Source organism: Gossypium raimondii, chromosome 5 (genome assembly GCF_025698545.1).
Source record: "Gossypium raimondii isolate GPD5lz chromosome 5, ASM2569854v1, whole genome shotgun sequence".
Classification (NCBI taxonomy): Eukaryota; Viridiplantae; Streptophyta; class Magnoliopsida; order Malvales; family Malvaceae; genus Gossypium; species Gossypium raimondii.
In genome coordinates, this window is record NC_068569.1 from 6125134 (window position 1) to 6148837 (window position 23704).

At 33.0% G+C, this 23704-nt stretch overlaps 2 protein-coding genes, 1 long non-coding RNA gene and 1 pseudogene across 3 annotated transcripts; all 4 read right to left on the reverse strand.

Moving 5' to 3' along the window:
- Positions 1–1143: 1143 nt before the first annotated feature.
- LOC105769666 (probable aspartyl protease At4g16563) lies at positions 1144–3073 on the reverse strand. The gene has a single exon (XM_012590441.2). The coding sequence runs from the start codon at positions 2859–2861 to the stop codon at positions 1443–1445; it is 1419 nt and encodes a 472-aa protein (XP_012445895.1). The 5' UTR covers positions 2862–3073; the 3' UTR covers positions 1144–1442.
- Positions 3074–3514: 441 nt separating this feature from the next.
- On the reverse strand, positions 3515–6674 carry LOC105766764 (uncharacterized; annotated as a pseudogene).
- A 4038-nt stretch (positions 6675–10712) lies between these two features.
- On the reverse strand, positions 10713–11637 carry LOC128032025 (uncharacterized). The gene is made up of 2 exons (XR_008196260.1): positions 11359–11637; positions 10713–11222 (listed from the first exon to the last, which is right to left on the reverse strand). It is a non-coding gene; the product is annotated as an uncharacterized LOC128032025 (long non-coding RNA).
- A 1975-nt stretch (positions 11638–13612) lies between these two features.
- Positions 13613–22045, reverse strand: LOC105770859 (NAC domain-containing protein 4). Its single transcript, XM_012592212.2, has 7 exons — positions 21522–22045; positions 20034–20287; positions 19176–19466; positions 18570–19057; positions 17431–17501; positions 14962–15140; positions 13613–14124 (listed from the first exon to the last, which is right to left on the reverse strand). Exons 1-7 carry the CDS (start codon positions 21715–21717, stop codon positions 13960–13962), a joined length of 1644 nt encoding a protein of 547 aa, XP_012447666.2. The 5' UTR covers positions 21718–22045; the 3' UTR covers positions 13613–13959.
- Between the last annotated feature and the right edge of the window lie 1659 nt (positions 22046–23704).

The following is a 23704-nucleotide window of genomic DNA, read 5'->3' on the forward strand; positions in this document are numbered from 1 at the left end:
AACACTTCCAATTGGAAGCGTTTTTAGAATATTGGTAAGGAAACCCCCAATCAGTTTTAGCAACCACCTTAAATAGACAAGATTTCATGATTTATTATAATGATGTATGCCCGAGCATGTTGTTATTTTTCAATTTCACTCAATTCTGCATTGAGCCCACCAAAATTTCTTTCAACCAATTCATATTTATCCTGGCTCCATAAGTCGTGTCTGGAACCCTCCCTAAAAGTTGCTCGCATACATCACTCCAATCAGGTGCGACAACTGACCCAATCACTACAGACCCATCCACCGGTAACCCGAGTTGTAACTGCACGTTCTCGAGTGTGATAGTACACTCGCCACATAGAAGATGGAATGTGTGTCTCGGGTCTTCACCTTTCCACTAACGCGCTTACAAGTGTGGGGTCCAATTTACACCCCATACCCATAAGGGTCACCTGCAAAAATCCCGCATCTCTCAAGTATGGTTCAATTAAGGACGCTGGAGAAGCGGGTAGATTACAAATATACGTCTCCAAAATCTTATCTTCCAACTATATATATAAAAAACAAAATATTAAATTTTAGTATAATAAGAAAATATTTAAATTCAATTAAATTAAATGTAATAAAAAATTCTTATTGTTTGCAATTGATCAATGAAATGTATTTTCCATCGAAATGAATTAGAGATTTTGTCATTATTAATTTCAATAAATACGAAATAATTTGTAATAAAAATAATAATACAATTTTAATTAAAAAAGAGAGTTGAGAGAGGAATAAAAATTGAGTGAGAAATTAAGAGGGAATTGAAAGAAATTTGAAAGAGAGTTGAGAATGAGAGAGAGAGATGAATTGAGATTGAATGGAAAAATGAATGAAATTAGGGGTTTATATAAGAAAAAAAGTAGTCATTAGTAGAGATTAATTGGAGAAGCTGTCGCAAAAAACACTTTTAGCTGAAAATATTTTCCTGCAAATCCGCTGAAACGTTTTCAAGTAGAAACTTTTTTATTATTTTGGTCTAATCCCGTAATTTATCTAAAAATCGGCTTAACCCAATAAATTTTTTTTTATTTTACCCGTAATAATTAGTATGTTAGAAAAAGCAATGAATGAAAAATGATGAATCGGACCCAACACAGACTATGAGCCATCTTTTATCATTTCAACATCAAAGTGCCTTTATTTAAAAATGAAGCACTTACAATAATTAGCTATCATGTATCCTACACTCTCAACATTATCATGATATGAAGATAAGCAAAAAAGGACAAAAGAACATAGTTGAAATGTAAAATATTCCCCAACTCTAATTTTCTTCCCCCATTTTCCCAAGAAACAAACAATTATTCTCTTAGTCTTACTTCCCACCACCGCCATTCCCAAAAATTGAAAAAAGGAAAAAGAAAATACATTTTAAGATCAAATATGGAACATATAGATGATTTGTTTTCCTATATACATAACTGTGGTTTTAACCCTAATCTTTGGTTCCTCAAATCATATTCCACGTAATAATTCTGCATCTGAAAACTCCCCAATACTATAGCTGGTCCGCTATGCCCCACTACAGCCTTTCCTCCACCGACATCGCCATCTGTCACCACCGTCAAGCACGCCACCCCTTCTCCAACCACCGCGAAATAATTCTCCAGCGGCAGTGCTATCTCAGCGCCGCCTTTAAAATGCAACCTCAACTCGGGTAACTCCACCGGTTTCCCCATATCCTTCACATCGAAACAAGGCCTCAACCCTGTTAATACCTCAACATCACGAGCTCTACTGTAGTTCTTAACTTGCTTCACAAATTCTACAGCTAGGGGCTCGAATATCTCACGAGCCATGAACGTGAAAGTCGAACCAGAATCCACGATGGTGCCACCATTACCATTATTTCCAGGCGAGAGAAACTTGCGGGGAACCTTAACGCGGCGCCCACCTACTGTTATCTTCCTTAAACCAACGTAGTAATAAACTTGGAAAGCTTCTTTGCCCCGGACAATGGGGTTTTTAATAAACGGTGTGTAGATTAAACCATTGGTTTTCCGATCCATATCGGAGGTGCTATCAAGTATCAAAGTGCTGCTACTAGGAGAGTCATCGAAGCGGCGAGAGATGAGACAGTAAGAGAATTTGTGTAGCTTAAGTTGAGTGGGCAAAGAAGGAAGGCCACGGCCGAAGCCGGCAATGCCGGCGGGTTGTCGGGAAGAGAAAATGGAGCATCCGACTAAGAAATTGGACACAGTTCTATCACCGAGATTCAGGGTTTCCGATAATGCAACCCCGGCAGTGGTTCCCGGGCCATAGAGGAGGAAGTAAGGGGGACATGCTTGAGTGCAGTTTTGGGGGGTGAAGCTGTTTCGGCATTCATCGCATTGGGTTTTGTTGGTGTGGTGGACCCATGAACACTTGGGGTTTCGGCAGCCGACGAGTCTAGAAGATGAAGATAGTTTAGGGATGAAGGAGGGGATAGTAACGTTTTGGTCGGAGGAAGGAGAAAAGGAGCAGTTTTTGCAGACATAGCGATGGGTACAAGGGAACCAAACGAAGTCACTGCCGGTGTCCATGACGAAAGGGAGGATTTGAGGTGGAGTGCCAAAGCTGAGAGAAATGGAGTAGCCTCCATAGCTGTGGGAAAAGAGTGGGGTGGTGGTGGTGGCGTCGCTGGTGGCAGTGGCGGTGATTTGGGGGTTTTTGAGGTGATGGGCTCTGGCTAAAGAGGAAGAGGCAAGGTAGCTGAGGATCTGGTACGGATCTCGAGATGGGTCATTGGCATCGAAATGTGTGAGCGTTAGTGGTAAATGCAAAGCGAAGGCGATGGCGGGGAAAATACAGAGCAAAAGAGATACGAAGCAGAGGACACGAGAAGACATGGTTTACTTGTTTTTTCTTTTTTGGCAGCAAAAAAGAGAGATTATTGTTGAAGATTCTTTTATTGGAGGGAGAGATGAGATGAGATGGCTTTTAATAATATAAGAAAGCTTGATGGCGTTAGGTTTGGGTGTTAAATTTTTGCTCAACTATGTGCGAGAGTTTGATGAAATAGGAACCGTGGAAGAACAGTGCATTGAATATCATGGGTGCATGTGCTGCGGCAAGTGATAGCGAAATTGAAAGCTCAGAACAATCTTGTGAAGAATGTCACGCTGGCTTTAGCTGTCTTTTTATTCACTCTCGACCTCTGTGTATATAAATGCATGTACACATATTGTGTTCAACCCAAGCACGTGGTTATAGAATGAAATCCAGACTGGGAACTTATATTTGTCACTTCCTTAAATATAAGACGAAATATTTATACGACACTAATATGACTATAATTAAGCAGAACATGTTATGTTATCATAATATATACCATTACTTTAAATTTTAAATACCATAATTAAATCGTTAACAAACCACCTGTAAATACACACATCGCAAAATCTAGCCACTATCCCCCAAATAAGCCTCAACTTGGAGCCTCGTCATAAATTAAAATCTTCTTTTTTCCTAACTAAAATTAAGATGGCACCGACCCAATTAGTTGTTATAATCACCTTAAATTACGCCAAAATTCCAACTTTGACGTTTACAAAGCAATTTTCACTTTGTATAAGGAATTAGATAAAATGGGAAGTTTTCTTGAACTTGTTTCTAAATATGTAATATACAAACAGCAGCAACAAGGATATAAGTCTTGGGATTTTAGTCTCTTCCCAATGTAAATTGACTGCTTGTAAATCCATCTTTGGAGAGAGGTAACTAACCAGATCATTGCTGTTTAGCCCTCTTGCGTGGTAGAAAACGTTCTCTACCTGCAGTAACTGCATGTTCACCTCTTTTATGATGGTCACGCTTGGGTTGATCAACTGATATTTGTTTCTCCAAAGGGCTTTCTTGCACTGCTGTGTCCGGAAGTGTATCAATGGTAATATTTGGCCTAGAATCTTGGAAGCTGGACTCATGGTTTTGTGGACAACTTGTTTCATCCTGGTTCCGATCAGTCATCCTAGAAGACTCCAGAGCATTTGAGTCAGGCAACGGCTCAACACTGTTGTACACATCTATCTCCTCATCTTTCTTCTCACTCTTCCTTAATTCAGTATTAATTTCTGGTTTCCGTTGCACGGCCTCATTCGCCCCAAATGCAACCATTTTTACCAAGGTTGAAGTAAAAATCACTCAAGTCCCTCTTCCTGGTAACCTTTAAAACAACAAAATGACCATCAATCAGGCAAGTTAAAACATCAGTAATCGAGGAGCAGTACCAAAGCAACCACAACTAGAACCAAGAAAAATGAATATCACAAAAATCATTGATGCCAAAGAACAAACACTCTTTTAATAATTATTATTTATACACAGACACAAGGGCCAAAATGTAAATCATGTGGACCAAGCTTTGATTTCTTTCATTGAGTTAACTGTGAAAACTGCGAACTTCATTATCCTTTATTATCCATCTTTTATAGCACATGAACAACATTTTCACTCATGAACTTCAAGTTAAAAATTAAAAAAAAAAAAAAGAAAAAAAAAAGACATTAACCCTTTAAGCTAATGCTGACTGCATTTTTGCTTGTTCTAGATTAACAAAATAAGTTAAACGTGTCTAAAGAAAGTCTTGAAATTCACTCTTTAACCATCAATTAATGTTTTCACCTTTTGAGTTCAATGTTACAATAAAATATACCAGCATAAAAATATATCCAATAATGGAAAAAGTTTTTCAACCTAACTAATTCGATGGCCCTAGCAAAGAAAGCAATTTGAATGAATAAAGGCTCTAATATTTTACCAGATGAATTTATGGTAATATGTGATAGAAAACCAGCACTGGCATGTAAGAGGGAAAAAGGTGAAGATTAAAACAGTTAGGTTGGAGTTGAACCAAGGTAAACAGTGATACTAGCAAGATGTAACAAATATATGAATGATAAAATTAAACACACACGTAGGCAAACAAAATAACATCTAAAGTGTGGTAAGTACTATAAAAGGTTTCAGATTTTGACATGCATTGAAAGAGGAACAGTTGAAATGCGAGGATAGAATGAGGTAAATGCTGGCATGAGGAATCTATTTTCTTCGTAGTCATGGATGTATGGAGAAACAATATGACAGAGAAGTAGAAGGAAAGCATCACATAGCTAGAATTGTTCAAGAACACTAGACCTGTAAAGAAACCTGAATTCACCTTTCTTGATCATAAAGGAAGAACAAAGAATCTAAACCATGAATTCCAGTAAATATTGCAATTCACACTCACTAAACATGTGGACAGTAGGACACCTGTCTGATTAATTAACATTCAAGTTGCACTAACTACAAGAGAAAAACAATTTCCTAAAAATGATATTACCCTAGCAAAGTCACAGTAACACCATTCTATGATCTGGAAAAGAAGAACCAAATTGAAGCTATATCTGTTCCATAGTAAGGAATAAGCTTCAAACCTGTAACTCTCAGAACAGTCGGGCACTTGCTCAGGATGCTTACGAGAGGAAAATGGGATGTAAAACAGTATATCACTTATAAGAGGAAAATGAGATTTAAACAGTTTATCACTTATAAGAGGAAAATGAGATTTAAACAGTTTATCACTTACAAGAGGAAAATGAGATTTAAAACAGTTTATCACTTCAGCAATTATTTAGCTTATCAATTGGTGTCAAAATATCATCTGGTAGAACTTTTCTAGATCATTGGAAACTACTGTGAAAATAAGATGCCAAAAAAGAAAAAAACTAGTCCTGAAGCTTCTGTTTCAAAGAAATACGCCAATTAGCAAAAGCACCTAAAACAACTTATTAATGCAATACACATGAATCAACAGATCTAGAACTACAGCAGTTATGCTTCACACCGCCAAATTTGTTAACAATTCAGTACCCAGATCTAGAAGTGACAAGTAACATTAGATGAAGCTGAAGGAAAGGCTCAACTTACATCATCTTTCTCCTCTCGAAGTTGAGGTAAGCGCTCCTCTTCCATCCATTTAGCCTGCTCAGCAAGTTTTTTCTTGTAGGCACTGGTCACAAACTTATCTTTGTCTGCATAAAGGTGATCCTCTTTACTCCTCTCTTTCACAAGCTTCCTCTCATACACTATCTCCTGCTCCCACTTTCGTTGCTCCACTTTTTTAACTAAATTATGAAAATATTTTGGCTGCAATAGTAGTAAGCGTTCTCATCAGTGATTAATCCTACATTATATTTTAAGCAATTATTTGTACAAATTTATGTCTGTTATGTTGGTATAAAGATTTACATAAAAAGTCAAGTAAATAAAAGTAATAATTAAGGTTATTACAATCGAATAATCCTAGAAACTAGAGGGAAATTTCAAATTTGTTAGGAAAATTACCTTTCGCTCCTCGAGATCTTGAATGCGGGGACGAACAACCTTCTTTGTCATCTCATCTAAACTCCATCGTAATCAAACACCAACGGGTCTTCCTCTAGCGCTTTCTTATGTTGCTCCTCAATCTTTGAAGAGAAAGTAAAAGATACAAAAGTCAGTTAAGTTATAGATACAGCTCTAATGAAATAGGGGGAAAAAGGAAGTCAGGTGAATCTCACATCCTTGAGTGATTTGTTCTTCCTAGCTTGCCGGGAAATCTCTCTCCACGTCGTCGCCGGAAACCGAGAGGGCGGGGGAGCAGCGGCCTTGCCGCCGGCTTTTTCTGCTGCGACGGGGTAACTTTAGATCCTAAAGTTAGGCGGGAGTTTTATTTCTTAATCTACACCTATATAATATTTAAGAGGGTAAACGAACCTGCTCCTATCAATTCTGATATTGACTAAATTAGTCCCTCTAGAAAAAAGTTAGAGCAATTTAATCCATACCAATTTTGAAAGTAAGGACAATTAATCACAACAATGTTAATATGTTTCATCAATTGTACATAACTTTTATTCTCTAGCCCTCAAAATTTACACATTCTATCAATTTAATTTTAATTTAATAAATTTAGTTTGCAACATTTACACAATATATACAAATATTAAGGGAAAGTTGTTATTATATCAATCAAAGCAATTGGTAAAAAGCATTAATGTGCAATTAATTATCTATAGTTGCTCATTTTCTAATTTGAGAGGGATTAAATTGCGTCAATTTTTTTAACATAAACTAAATATTTCGATATCAAAATTGAGAGGGATTGAAAAGATATTCTTACCTATTTAAAAGGTGAATATATATGAAAGGTCACTCTATTATAGTTATGGGATTAAATTAACCACTTCACTATTAAATATATCAATTTAATCTTTTGTATTTTTAAAAAATAAAATAAGAATAAATTTCAGTAGAATTATCATTTATTGTTTAAATAAATATCATTAACAAATATCATTTAATGTTTAATTGAAGTTTTAAATACTTAGAATTACTTTATTTTAGATAAAAACAACTTAATTAAATTCACTTCAGAGTTAATATATAATCAAATTAAATATAAGACTAAAATATTTAATTTTATTTTATTAAAATATAATTTAATATTACAACAATTGAAGACAATTTTAAGCATTATTTTGGAATGAATTTTTTAATATTAATCTCATAAGTATTTTTAGGGATTAGTGTATTTTTCTATAAAGCTATGGGATTTGCTGACTGTACCATAATATATTATTAATCAAAAAATAAATATATTTATATGAAGAATTATTTTGTAATTACTTTTCTCTTTTGAAAAAAAACTGGATTCTTACTGTTACAACTAACAAAGTGAGATCCAATTGGTTAATTAACTTAAGCTTTTTTAATGGATTTGTTACATTATTGTAAAAGTTAAATTCTATAATTAAAAGAAATTATTTTTATATATAAGCATTAATAAATAATTACTATTTAAAGAAATTAAATTACATAAAATTGCAGTACTCCCAATAGATATACATAATTAATTAATTGAACTTTTTTATACACAGAATGAATTAAAATATTTTATATTCCTAAATTAAAAGATTTTATCAGATTACAAGGAAATTTGAAACACTAGAATTCAAAGTCTTTAACCGATAGACGTCATCTAGAAAATCTCTTATGAATATACTTAAAATCATAAAAAGATTTTATTGAATTTTCTCTTAATTATCACTATAATAATCATCAAGTTTCACAGAATTCGGAGTAAAGAGCTACAGAAGCAAAATCTTAGCTTTTTAAGGAAGAAATCAAATTACAGTATGTGTCTTCCTTCTGATTTAGTGTTGTCACTTATTTTATGCAAATCATCAAAAGATTCATTGATTCGATCTAGAAAAAAACCATCCGTTTCGTCATACACATCGTTGAAAGATTTATTGATTCCATTGAGAAAAAAGCCACTTGTTTCGTACACATCATTGAAAGATTTATTGATTCCATCGAGTAATATGTCGAGAGAGTTTAGTTGTCGGCGGTTGAAAAATTCCAACCCTTACCCAAAAAGATTAACGGTTCAAGCACCCGAGATTCCGTTGACCAACATAAAAGAAATTTTAGTTTATTTGCAGCCACTTGAATCAAATTCCAAGGGACATCGGTGTTTTTGACACATTGGGGATGAGATGAAATCTTAAATCCATGCTTTGTTTGGGTTTATTGGAAGGAATATAATCAACAAGATTGTTGCTGGTTTGGATGAATCTCATGCTGAAAATAGAAGGTTAGATTCAAATGTCATTTAAATTTTCAGCATGTAAATAATGTGTTTTTTCAGATTAAGTTTTTTAATAGGAAGATTATAAGGTAGTAGTGATGTCAGATTTTCCAATATATCAATATAAAAAGTTATGGATGTTGTTTGGATTTTATCAGAAAATTTGCCTTTAAAGATAACAAAAATTGCTTTTAAGATATTAAAAACTCGAGTGGAGTAAATTTCAATGTATCTTCTAAATTAAAAGAGAATCATACACCAGGTCCATTGCTTTGTTTTCTTATCACATTGTGAATAATATTTTAAAGTGAAATAGGTGGCTTATATTTATTGGGTACGCCATGGTAGGCCTTGCATTCGGGCATTCTGTTGATAAATGCATTCGCTGCAGATTTTTTTATTTATGAGTGGATGTTTTTACCTAGGACCAACAATCTGCTGTATTCTTTCTGAGGAGACAGCGTCTAGGTATAAAAATATTATGGTCCCACAATTCGATATATTCAGCCATGCCACTCAACTGTAGCAAAATATTTTAGAGGCACTCCAACGTGATTTTGTTTGTACTTCAATATTTGAGGCACAATTTTGTTTTAGTGGAACCTGTTTTGAATGCCCATACGATGTTTTCTTCCTTGTTCAAGCGATTCAACAAAAACATATATCATCTTTCTTCACACATGGACTTAAAAATGATAAATGATACCACGGTCATGATTGTGGGAGTAGTCATTCACCAATTTTAATGTCTTTTGGTTTTCAATTTTCAATAGTGGCTCTTACAGTTAAATTGTAGCAGCGTCAACTTTTGTTAAATTTAAAATACTAATGTACAAAAATTGTTATTTAATTAAAATTTAAAAATAAATAATTTTACTTTTTAACCCTTGGATTTCAATGGTAACGAAAATAGAAATTTAAATTTAAATATATTTTTTAATAAGAGAGGATTGTGGTTAATGTTAATATGAGTATTTAAATTCAACTTCTTCAGAAAAATAATTCCCTTAATCGAATTAAGTTCGGTTGGGTCGATTTTCAATTTAACCAAACTAATTTAACAATGTTAAGGTTTTTTAGTTTTAAGTGTCATATGCACTCTCACATATAAATTGGATTTAAACTTCTTCTTTTTTGTTCCATTGAGCTTCTGTACATATATAATATTTATTATTAACAATTTTGGTTCAGTGACTAATTTAGTTAATTAATTATTTTAGCTAAATCAATTGATAATTGGAATTTTAAAATTTCTTCTATTGATTTCTAATTGAATTAATTTCAATGATCGATTAATTCAGTTTTAACTAAACTTTCACATTTTTAGATGTCATTTAAAACTTCATTTCAACAGGATTTTTTTCATTATACCACAAACTCATCTGAATGAAATATTTTAGATATATATATTATTATCATAATTAAAGAAATATGTATATCGCACGTAAGGATAACAAAATCTAAATCTCCCGTGGATTTCAAACTAGTCCACTCTGGATGGAGCGGATTTTTTATTTGAAAAGTAAATGCAAGGCAGAGTCGGGTGGATTTTTTCTTTTGGACACTGGGTATGGAATGATTTTGGTAATGGCTTACCCCATTCTACTATATAAAATTATCCTTTATATATATATATATATATATATATATAAAACTAGTAAAAGGAAAAAATGTAATATAGAAAAATCATATATTTTATTTTTTAAATTTTTTTAAGGATTATGTTTAAATATTTATTTGATTTTAAAAAGATTAAAAAGTTAAAAATAACTAGTAAAAATTAGATTGAAATGGAGTGAGGTGGGGTGAATGAGCATCTATGCATGGAAAGAACAGTAATTTTTAAGATTATAACAGTGAGAATATCTTGTGCAAACTGGAAGAAAAGGAATCGTTGAGTTTGAAGAGGATTGCTAAAATGTAGCTGGACTGCCCACCGTTTTATGGCTAATAAGTTGCATTGGTCAAAGTAATTTTAAGTATTCAAGTACATAAGTAGAATTGTTGGTGGAATTTGAATTCAGATGGTAAAAGTTAGACATTTGGCTAAAAAACTGGAAGGCAGAATCAAAATAAAATATGCAACAAATTATGGTCCTCAAAACAAAATACAGATAATGATTTTATTATAAAACCTTAAATTAAACTAAGCAAACTGTTCTATGGCAAGAAAGAAAGAAAAACCTAGATAAATATAGAGGAATTGTAGACCTACCTTTTTTTTTCCTTTCAGTTGCTTGCCTTTTTGGCGTTGTGTTGGCTAAAAAGATCAAGCAAGACGGTGCTCTTGCATTTGGGGCACTTAGGATCCACTTCCGATAGCATAACATACATGAGACATCGAGGACATCCCACCAGCACCATCGACATTCCTTCAGGGCTACTGGGATATGGCATCATCGTCGTCGAGTCATCGGTCGGCTCCGAAGACACACATGAGCTTCCGGGTGACGAAGAAACTGATGTGTTTGGCGACACAATAACTGGTTGGTTAGCCGACCTAGTTGGTGATAACTTGAGCTTTAATTCCACTTTTGGAGTGTTGGTTCTTCGACTCATTATGTTTTCAATCTCCTACAATTATAATCGTGTATTTTACCTGTTTGATAATTGTTCGCATCCAAAAAAAAAAGAAGAAACACTATCAGTTGAGAAATCAATGAAACAGTCGTCTGAAAATTAGAAAGAAAAAGGAAATGGAGAAAAAAGGGAACAAAGCATAAATATAAAATCACCTTTTGGAAAATTGTAGATAACAAATTGAAGGGTTTAGAAACAGGGATGGATTCAGCTAAAAATATGGGATAGGGGAAGTGAAAGAAAATGAAGGTTGGGGTTTGGATTCCTGGAAACTAGTCCAATAATATAACATCAATTTTTTAAATGAAGTTTGGGTTTGTCGAGCAGATTGATTTCGGGACCGCTCTTTAGTTATAGAGTTTAGACCTTTACATATGCAATGATTTTCGGGGATGATGATAGCCAGACATCAGACTTGATTTTCTTTATTTCTTATTTTCATCGTGGGTATGAGAGTTTAAAACCTAAATATAAGATGAATATGTTACAAAATAAAAAATAAAAAGTAAGTTATTAGTAAGTTTATTATAAAGTAATTGAATTATTTAATTTTTTTTTTAAAGTTATTGAGTTGTTAATCAAAAGTTGTTCTTCTCCTTATCTTCCACAACTCTTTTTTCTTTTTCATGAAAAAGCTTTGAATTTTACGAATATACAAATTAAAACTCAAACAATTTGCTTCTTTAATTTCTGACATTGCTGTTAGATTGATTTGAATTTAAGGTATGTTCTTTTGCTCGTTGATTGGTATTGATCTATTGTACCTGTCATCAAATCGTCGCTTGAGGTCCGCTACCCAATAACTTAAATAAAAAATTTTAAATAATTTAATGATTTAACTGAAAACTTTTGAATAGTTAAGAGACAAATTTGTAACTTAAATGGTGCAACAAGAAGATTCAAATGAATATTTTAAAATTTGTCCTAATTTATCACATACCAATTTAAGTTTACGATTAAGTTGGTACAATGAAATTATTATTATTTATTTAAAAAATAATAAATGTTATTATGAAGATATTTTTTATAAATGCAAAATACTAAATCTAAAGAATATTATACGAAGTAACACAGAGTTGAAAGGTGAAAAAAATATAGAATAGTTGGGTGACGAAGATTGTGAATTGGTTCCATGAATTAAATTAATAAAGAAAAAAACATTTTAAAAATAGAAAAGGGCAGAGATGTTTGGTGGGGAGACACCCAATATTGCCTTACATAAGGACCGGAGGAGCTGGTTTCAGTAATTTTCATCCTACTTTATATTGATTTTGCAATGCCTTTATCACCATTTCCAACTTCAATTTCAGCTGCAGGATTAAACAAACCTACTACTCCTATAATTTTACAGATGATCCCTTTTAAAATAATATTAATTTTCAAACTAAGTCAATTCAACTTGTAATTATTTGCATTTATCCAAAATAATATATATATATGCAAAAAAAAAGTACAAATATTCTTCATAATAATAGAAAAGAGCAAAATATAGTTTATTTTTTACATATTAATTTAATGCGATGAAATTTAATTGAACTCAAACTTTGGAACACTTGATCCTCTATATATATTTACGTACCAATGTAAAGCCCTTTAATTAATCCAAAAAAAAAAAAGCTTACCATTAATTTATCTGAAGGATTTTCTTTTCTCTTTATTCTTTTAATTTTCAATTGCCTGCTATAGATTCATATTTTCCATGTTAATATTTAATTTCTTTTAAATTTTGCATGATTAGATCTTTTAAATAATAATAATAATACCATCGTTCTTTCTTTCTTTTCTTTTTCCTTTTTTAAAAAAAACGTTGTAAATTATATAGAAAATTTGGTCTAACCTAATCCGAAAGCTGAAAAATCAATGTGATTTTAAATCATTATTCAATAGAGAAGAATTTTGACTAGCTTCGGACTTTCGAAACTTGGAATTAATTATCATTAATGTAGGTTGATTGAATGAAAATGTGGCTTATGATTTTCCAGAGCTCTGAATGCAATTTTTCTTTCTTAAAAAAAGAAAAGAAAAAAAGAGGGTAGATATGTGAGATGATTTGTTTGAGATAAGTTGCTATCATGAATTGATATATAGCCATCCATCCACGGGTTGATTAGTCTACCAATATAAGCAGTGTTTGAAAGCCTCCCCATTTGAATATGACGAAGAAACAGTGTTTAAATTCCATGTGAATGTATTAAATTTTAGCTAACAAAGTCACAAGCATTACTATCACGCACTAACATACTACCGAGCCAAAGCTGTTCACACCAATGGCAATCCGGTCATCATTGTTAATCTATTTCGTTTATATAATAAAATAAAATGACCTAAAGTATACAATAGAGAACTCAATTAATGCACATTTTTGGTCCTCTTAATCTTCATCCAGATTGTTACGTAGGTGAATGAGAGTTTATGAGAAAATTGCTCATAGCATCATAAAGAATCACATCCATTCTCTGTTAAGTTCAGAGTTCTAAGTTTGGAACTACATCTTATGCAAATTCCCCTAATTCCCAACATGTAATAACACCAGATGATTAGTTAGCGTCAAAGCAGCTAAGTCATTTAAAAATTATGATGGACAATCTATATTGTTCAAAGCTTCACTGCTTCATTTTAAAAGAGGTGGATAGGATAAGAGGGGTTGAAAGAAGCCATATAACTTACAACTTCAAACTTGCACTTGCATGAGTAAACAAGCATTTTACAAACACCAACACACCGCAATCGCAACACATCTTTTGAGATATCATAGCCTAGTCCTCCAAGATTTGCTGCCTCTCGAGCTCGAGAACATGTTCAGTTAAATGGCTTATAGTGTCATTTGTCTTGTTATTGCCCTTGCACTGCAAAAGTTGCTGCTGAAGGCTCCGCACAAGTTCCTGAAGTCTCTGAATGTTCTTCTCTTGTGATAAGATGATCTGCAACAAATGAAAGATTAGAAGTTAATCACAAGTAGAATAGCCGGCAAAAGATATGTATCATACCAAAAACATAACTTCATTATAATTTGCCTTTTCCCAGTAGCATATTGTAAAGGAAATAGCAATGCTCATTCATGGATAAGTGAATATGTGGCACCATAATTAGTTTCAAAATGAAATCAAGACTATCCAACAGATGCGACAACAGATAAAAGCAAGAATCATTTTATCAACAGAAATGGAACGTGCTATATCACATTTATGGCTTTTCCTCAATGAAAAGCTTCCCACGACAACTATGTCGAGCTTTGAAGGTAAAACCTGTGTAAAATGCCAGGTTAATCACTAAACATAACAGGTTCTCTTGAGGAAAAGATGTAAACCTCAGCAGGAAAACAAGAAGCATCAGCAATATTTCCAACAATTTATTTACTATAATAGCTGCTAAAGCCCATTAACAAGAAGTATCGGTAAACTGTCTGGATATAATGGATCATATGATCTTGAACATAAATCCTGAATATAAAGATAAAACTCAAAGAAACAAAGTGCAATGTTGTAGAAAAGAAATTGCTAAATAGGGATGGAAAAACTTTATATTTTACAAGAACTAACCTCCTACACTAGAATAAACCAACATCAGCAAGCTGATAAGAAAATGAATACAGAAAAAAGGTTTTGGAATTAAGCATATAGTAAAAACTACACATATATTACACCAATATAAAATGTGTACATTTGAAAGCAACTAATGTCATTATTCAACTGTTTTCTATCAACAACACAAAGTTCAAAATTTCACTTACGAACCAGAAAAATGTAAGAACTTGCTACCTTTTCCTTCACAGCTTCTTCCCTTCTGGAAATTTGTTGCTGCTTCGGAGTAACACTAGGGGTCATGTCAAAGTCAACAATTTGATGTCTCCACTCAAACTGGGAGGTCATTATGAGTATAAGCAATAGGAAAACAAGTAACATGGGTCTTGAAATCGCCATGTAACTCCCTATAAAACCTGTAATAATTAAAGGAGAAGAAAAACTCACATTCAGATTTCGTTAAAACCATATCATAAACACCCCTTCAATTAAGTGACAGTGGGAATACCGAAAATTCAACGATCTATAGTTTGTTCAATCTAAGCACTTGATAAATCATGAGATGGATATTCATATAGAATACGCAGTAATTTCATAATAAACTAAACCCTAACACCTAAAAATTACCTAAAAGCAACTCTTAACGGTCAATTTCAGCTCAAAACCTCAACTTTCTGCTTGGTTGCTGAGAAATTTAAGGACAGGACAACTCAAGCAAAAGAAGAAATTCCACTTCTACTTTTTCTATCATCCATATTAGCTAAGGGAAGTGAAAATTAATCATTTATAAGGAACTCCAAGTAGCATAAAAAAAGAAACCTTCTCAGTAAACGGCATTTCGCTTTTCCTGAATTTCCTTAACAACAAAAAGAGAAACCTAATTTTAGTATCGTCGATGAAAATACGCGACTAATTGAAAAAGAAAAAAGAAGTGAGAACAACTTACAAATTAAAGAGGATAAGAAAACCCTAAATCCATGATGGATCAGCACATACCCGATTCCCCCTGTGGAAGTTTAAGTGATATATGAAGGATCAACACATATTTTGTTTTTTTTTTTGTTTTCCTTCTTTTTGAGTTGGATTTTCCTTTTTCCTAGTAAAGAATAAAGCAACTGTTAATGGCGCAAAATTAGAGTTCCATAAAGAACGAAAAAGTTTCCGTTAATTTTAGTGTTATATTAAGATAAATTGGGTAAACTACACATATAACCATTCAACTATCAAAATTTTATTTTAAGCACTTAAAATAAATTTTTTTTTGTAATTTTAGCACTTGAATTACATAATTCGTTGTTTTTTGTTACTCCCATTAAAAACTTTAACTGAAATATGATATGATTTACCCATACAAAAATCAAAACAAAATAATAGAAAGGTTAATATATAATGTTAGTCCCTGTACTTGTAAGAATTTGAGATTTGGTCCTATACTTCAAAAAGAGTTAAAAAATTAATTCTGTTAAATTTTAATTTAAAATCCTAGTTCAATTATTATCGTGTTAGTAGTGGTAGTTTCTATTACAATTTGTTAATTTAACATCTTTATTTTCTATCAATCATATGCTACGCCATATGAGAACTGTTTAATCAAAATTCTAAGTTGGAAAATTTTGTCAAAAACACTTATGATTTTAATAATTGAAATGAGATTTTTAATTAAAATTGAACTTAATTTTAACCTTTTTAAGTATAAAGACTAAATCTCTAATTTTATCAAAGTATAAGGACTAATAGCAAATTTTAACCTAATAGAAAACACTAAATTTGGGCCAAAACTCTCAGGCCCACCTTTCGGCAAACTAATTATGGAGGTGAAAAGAAAATTTTAATATCAAAATAATATTTATAGAAGAAAATCTAACAATTGAATTTACAAGCTACACATAAATAAACTTTCATTAAGTCTCAAATTCAAAATCAATCCATAGATATTTAATTTTTTATTACTTTATTTAAAAAAATCATATAAAAGAATTCCATTGAAGTATGTCTATATTGGATGAAAATCCATTGCCCCTTATTTGTGCCATTGTGTGTGCCGCTCCAATCATGGTTTGACATGTGGATTATATTAATATTTCATTAATTATTAATCATTATAGGTTTGTTTTTTTTTTTTAAATGTCTAAAATTACCGATAGCCCCTTCTCAACTACAAATGGCAGGATTATACGCGTTGAAATCATTGACAATAATGTCCATGCCAATCAAATTAAGATTCAATAGTGGGAAAAATTGAAGAGTAATTTAGTAGGCAAAAAAGTTTTTAGGTTTCATTGGTTGAATTCATTGATTAAGAAAATCATCATTGTTCCCCATTATGTTCAAGTTTGGGTATTTTTTTATATTTAATCTGATCTCTTTTGATTACTGTTTAGATAGTTAGGTATAAATCTCTTTTCATTAAATTTTTGAATTGCTGATTTGTAGGCTCCAGATGTTTGTTCATATTTCAAGAAGATGGAGAACTAATAGACATATTTGAAATGCACTGATCTTCAATATAAAAGTTTCTTTTGGTATCTTGCTTCCTGTTTTGCTGATGATGCCATTTTATTTGAAGGTGGCTGTCAAGCAGATTAATGATTCTTGGTGCAAATAAAACCATGAGTTTGTTGGAGCTTCAAATAGGATTGACAAGTCTTCTTGTATGAATACCAGACTCATCTTTTTATGACTCTATTTTCAATAATATGAGTAGACCTGTTTCTGTTACATTGATTCTTTGCTTTTCCTGTCTTTGTTCATCATCTCTAATAACATTTCCCAAGGTTCTTCACAAAAGTGTCCGAGTTTTTCTGCTATCATAGCAGATAACATTTACTACAAGCAAAATGTAAACTTTATCTTGACAGGATACCAGCTCTGTGTGCGTAAGCCATCTAACAAAATTGAGTAAATTGTTGAATTTGTAATTTGACCACAACAAAGAGTTGTTGTACATTCGAGAGTCAGGAACGAGTCCCTTTTGAGTCATTTCATTAGAGTTTTAGTACTTCATTTGTCCTATAAATTTTTGTAAAAATCCATTGTAACTAAATACATTAGGTTTACAACCATCAAATCAAAAAACCTTTCTCACCCCATCCATTTCATTCAACACCTCAATAAGCCATGAGCTCTCCTTTCAACCATACCTAGAACTCATTGTTGTTTGAGCTCATAAATATCTCATATCACAAAATCCTGAAGATGCTTAAAACATAGTGGTATAAATTGATGGACAAGTCCAGAGTATTACTCTCAATAACTCTGTCTACACTGTTGGAAATGTTTGAGAATGAAGCTATCTGCATATAGAGAATAGTCTTCCTTTTTTTTTTTAGGCCTTGATGAATTTCAAGTATGAATTAAAAAGTCAATCAGTTCTCCATCTTTGTGAACTATGAGCAAACATGGTGAGCTTTCAAATGAGCAATACCAAAACAAGTCAATTATTTCTCTATCAAAACAGATTAGATTACAGAAAAAAGAAAAAGACCAAAACTTGAACATTGTTGGGAACAGTGATTCTTGATTTTTGGATGACGAATCAAACCCAGAAAAAGAAGTTTGAAAATAATTTTTTTGGCGAAGAGAAAGAAATCGCACCATCCTCTTTTGCTCTTCAAATTTGTAGGCAACTTATAATAAAATATTAATATAATCCACATGTCGAATCATGATTGGAGGGGCACACATAGGAGCAGGGGATTTTTCTCCAGTTTATATATATATATATTTTTAAAAAAATATGTATCTGCAAAATTAAATCTCCGTAATCGAATGATGTGTCAAAATTGAACCTTTTAGAACAAAAAAGATGGAGGAAATATTAGATGATGCATAAGATTCAATGTCACAAGTTGTTCAACAAAGTGGCATATATCTGAAGCTTTTTACAGGCTTGGAACCCTCCTAATAAAACTGTAAGAAACAAAGCCACCAAAGTAAGGATGACAAAAGTTGCATAAATGAAGCGGAGATTGGCAGTCGACGGCGCAAACAAAGATAACAACCATTTTGGTGAGTCCCCAGACTTGGGAGATGTTAGTTTGTCAATTGACATCTCCCCAACACCCCGTTCTAACTCTGTCGATGCTTTTGCAGCCACCACATAGTCTGCTGCTTTAGGCTTCCTCAATTTGATTCTCCGGTTTGCCGTGCCCTGTAAATGGGCTACATGGGGTTCATTCTCTTTCCTTGGCTGCTCACGTCTCCTCTGACCCGCGTCTGAACTGCTCGCAATCCTAGGCGAGATATCTGGTCTAGCTGACAAGGGTGTTTCATCAAGCTTGATTATATCATCTTTCAGTATCTCAGCAAAGTAATCTTCTTCAGCATCGGAATCCTGGAATTTTAAGCAAAAACATATCAGAATCCCGGGGGGTTTCCACAATCAGAAGTACGAAATTGAGTTCATATGCATGAATACTATGTGGTACCAGGATAACTTCTTATGAACAAACCTTCTGAGGTGTAGAAGAGTCTGTTGCTCCGACTTCATTGGAAAGTTTTTGCTCGGATTCGGATGCGGAATCGAATTGCTCAATAGAATGAGAATCGTAACTACTAGTACCCTTCTTCAAATAGGCTTTGTCCCCTTTGTAAGTGCCAGTCTGGTCAGCACCACCATTTGAGGTAGCACAGTTGCTGTCACGTATAGGTGACAACTGCGGTGCATTCCGAGGAGCCCGGCTTGATGTGTTATTCAGACGAAACTCACTATTCTTCCTGAGGCGGCAAACAACTAGGGAATCCTACAAATTCACAAAGCAAATGTCACAAATAATTTCAAGATCAATTGTTGACTAAATATCTTCCCATCAAAAACCCCATAATAGCAATCGAAATCAACCAAGAACTGCATGCATTATTAACTGCGTAGATATAAGCATATTGCTTGACTACAAATATGAACTTGCGACATATTTCTCCCTGATACTAGTGCCAACCATTGTCTTCGAGTTAATTACCCTTTCTTGTCTTGTTATTAGATTATCTGACTAGTCTATTCGCACAGTTTCCAATTCGAAACAGCTAGTAAATTTTGCTGTATTCGGGAAGAAAAAAATGCTTCAGTAGGATAGGTTCTACAGCTTCTAAAACATATGCTAGCAATTTTTGTTCATGCCTTCTAACTATGTTTGTTCATTTAACTCGTCATTTTCTCTTAAGTACTCACATCTATGTCTGACAAATCCAAACATGAGCATAGAGGTATGGTCTTTCAAATATATGAAAAGATAGAACAAAAATGCAACATCTTGAGTAAATACCCTTAGATTGGAACCATCATACATCTAATAATTATGAAGACAAATCACCTGGGACTTCCCATTCATGCAATATTCATGCATGATCCATTCTGTTCTTTCCCCTTTTGGTGCACGACCTGTGTGGAACACTAGAGTTCTTTTCGTACCAATCACGTTAGAACCCGACTTGACATTACGTTCTTTCCCTGTGGCTTTCCAGTAACCCTGTTCGGTTGCGCGTCTACTTTGTGAACCGTTTGGATACTTCCTCCCACGAGCACAGAAGAAGAACCACTCGTTATCCGACTTTATGACAGATTTGTCTGGATAGAGAAAAACTACCAGAAATTAGTGACAACAACCTAAGGAAAAAAGAAATCTGGAAATAAAAGAACTCTACCGGAATGTAAACAATTATCTGCAGCATGCAAAAGACAATCCAGATGCTAATTGTGTAATTGCACAACAGAAACACAGCCGGATAGTGGGCATCTTAGATATCCAAATACGTAACCCAATGAAGACATTTTACCTAAAATTAGGTAATTAAGATACCATTCTCCAGACAAAAGTAGAAAACATCCTACACTTAACAGCTGCTAGCCTTCTTTGCAATTAACCAATCTCTATATCGAAGCGCAAATTAAGGTTCCATTCTTCCTGCTACATCAATTTTATTTGTGTTTTAATCAATTAATGGAAGTAATTTGAGAAATTTCAGTACATCAATCAATCCAAACATTAACGAAGAAAAAAAGTAGACTGTGCATAACTAAAAGGGAAAGTTTGAACTTTTCTACGTGAAGTAAAACAGGATATGAGAAACAATACAAGTTTACAACAGACTCATACATCATAATATTGGTGAGGCATCAATAAAACTCTCTCAAATTTTACGGCCACACATGATCTAAATTAGATGACAACTTGGGCCACCTTGAATTCTAATTTTGGAAACAGTGATTTTCAACTGCTAGGAAGATAAGGTGATAGTCACGGAAAGCACTCAATTCATTAGGTAAACCTCTCAAAAGTCAAAACACAGGTTTCAATGCCAAGGCTAAATTGTTTCCACACTACTTTCTACCCTATAGGTTTCATTAAACTTATGCAAAGCCATATTTTCTAAAGAACTAAAAACTTACAAACCAGAAACAGTAGCATTGCTAATTTGGCATCAATGTTCAATTTCCTATTCATCACTACCTCTCTCTCTGTCTCTCTTTTGTTTTTACTCTGTTCCTAATTGAAAAGACAAATTAACTCAACTACAAATTATAGGTCTACACTTTTCCTTGTTTTGCATTATGTTTTAAAAGAAAGAGAAAAGCAGCAAAATGACAACCGCATAACTTTTTCAGTATCAGCTCAAATCATGTCTGGGTTTCTACAGAAGGAAATAGCTTTAAAAAGCAAAATTAACAGTATTAGAGTACTGCAGTTTTCAAACATCTTCATCAACATACAAGCTTCACCGCAAGGGGCAAAGAAGAGCAGGAATCTGTAAGACTGCAATATGTGTGTGATTCTAAAGTTGTGTGAAGTAAGGAAGCAAACCTGGTAAGTCCCAAGGCTCATATCTACAAATTTCAATCTCAGGAATGACCTCAACACACTTCTCATAGCCCTCCAGCTTCTTTGTCAAGTAGTAAGAAATCAATTCAACATCAGTTGGTGAAAATCTAAACCCTGGAAACATTGAAGAAGCTTCTATAGACATCTGGGTTTCTCTTGAAACACCTTCACCTGCCATCACCCTACCTATACTAACTTTTCCTTCTCCTCCCTTTCTTTTTTTGTTCTTTCTTTTTTTACTTCTGTGTTTGGCGTTTACGTTAAAACATTAAATGGAGCAATTTTTTTTTTTTTAAAAAAGGTCTTGTTTCTTGGACTTGTTCTTGTAAGTCCTGTTGAGTTGAGTAGGACGTTGTTGTTTTTGGGTTTCTTTTGCCTTTTTTTTTTTTTTGCTTTTGGTTTGGATAACTTTCGGCTTTGAATGAAAAATAAAGGGTCAGTTCGGAGAGGTGGTGTGCTGTCTGTGCTTTGCCTTTGCCTTTTTGGGGGGTTTGGAGGGTTTAAGGGTCTGTCTGAGTGTGGTGGGATGGAAGTGAGAGAGATGTCTGATTGTAGCAAATGTGAAACTTGGGGCCGAAGTGAAAGCCACGTTCGACAGTTGGTACGGACGGCGGTCGTCACATGACATCCCACGTGGTTTTGGACTCATTCAATTTCCATTACTTTTTCCTATTTTAAATCTCCATAAAAAAAAGATTAATTTTTACTAAATTCCATTATTTTTAATATACGAATCATATATATAAGTTACGAAATTATATGGGAAAAAATAGATAATATATTGAAATTTTTATATAAAAATTTAAAGAAAAGAATATTTACGAATTTTAAATAATAATAATATATATATATATATAAAATAAGGATAACAGGAAATAAAGCAGTAAATGAGATTCTTTTTACTGCTCACACAATCCTTAACAATTAAGTAGTAAGTAGTGTGATGAAAAGGATTGAAGTGTTAAAAGATTCTTCGTAACATAGTGTAAAGTGGAGTCATTTGCAAAACAACAAGTAGAAATGGGTGCGTAGGCTGGATATCGGAAGGATCCAAGCTGTCCCCAAAAACAGTTTTGCAGAAATTACTCGCCATTGATTTAGTCAACTGTCACATTTCGGTTCCTAAAACCTGCCTACTTGCCACTCTCGTAAAACGTGACTTTATTCAATATCAATTTTATTAATTTTTATTGAATAACTTAAACTAAATTAATAAAAGAAATTTCAAGATTGATGGTGTTGTCTTAATTTTTATTTTGATTGAAATGAAAAGTTAGAGGGTCTAGAAATTTTAGTGCCATAGATTTGTGACTTGTATGGATTAAATTGTAATATTAAGTTTATTTTAAATTTTAAATAAATAATATAATTAACATTTGGTCAAATGAGTTTAAATATTACATATTCTTCTTAATGCATAAAGAAAGTAAAAGATTTCCTAAAAAAACAAAGTCAATATTTACATATTTAAAATTTTCAACATTTCCTTTAAAACAATAATGGACATAATAATGCTTTTTCCTTAATTTTAGAAATATGTAATTTGATTGATTTTATTTTATTCATATATTAATATGAATTTTTTTTAATGGAATCCAATTTAAATCAATGGTCGTTATTGGAAGATAGAAAAGAGATAATTCCCTCCATCGGATTAGAACACGTCATTAATTGCCTTCCCTGAAAAAAAAGTGCACCTTTTAAGGCTAAATTTCCATATACTGCCAGGAAGGAAGGATGTTCTTGGAATTTATGGTTTTGAACTGTTTTACTAATTAAAATGTGAGAAAAGTTCTAATTAGATATGAGAAATCGTAATGTTGCATATTATGCGAAAGATGTTGGTTCCCAGGAACGTAAGTGAAGGGTTAGGAATGGCAGGCAACAATGAAATGAACACGAAACAGTGCGGTTGTCAACGAAGAAAAAAAAATGAAAAAACAGTTATGGTGGATGAAAGAGAGGAGTGAGAAACGTTGAGAACTGTTATAGTTATACAAGAATTGAGCCTTGTTTATTAAACAACCTTTGGATGGGTTAGCATGGAATGAACATCACTTCAATGATGTTCAGCAAATGCATGTTGTTCTAATAATTCAAGATGAGACTTGCAAGAGTAACATCCCTAAGGCCGGCCTGGAGAAAGAAGAGGACAATGTTTGAGT

What these genes read in the sequence shown, in the direction of transcription:
- LOC105769666 (XM_012590441.2), bottom strand. Translation starts at nt 2,861, where the DNA reads ATGTCTTCTCGTGTCCTCTGCTTCGTATCTCTTTTGCTCTGTATTTTC.
- LOC105770859 (XM_012592212.2), bottom strand. Translation starts at nt 21,717, where the DNA reads ATGGCAGGTGAAGGTGTTTCAAGAGAAACCCAGATGTCTATAGAAGCT. An exon ending in ACTCTTCTACACCTCAGAAG is followed by an intron (nt 19,058 to 19,175) that starts GTTTGTTCATAA and finishes TTAAAATTCCAG; the next exon opens with GATTCCGATGCTGAAGAAGA. An exon ending in AATCAATGTAACAGAAACAG is followed by an intron (nt 15,141 to 17,430) that starts GTCTACTCATAT and finishes TAATTATTACAG; the next exon opens with GTTTTATAGGGAGTTACATG.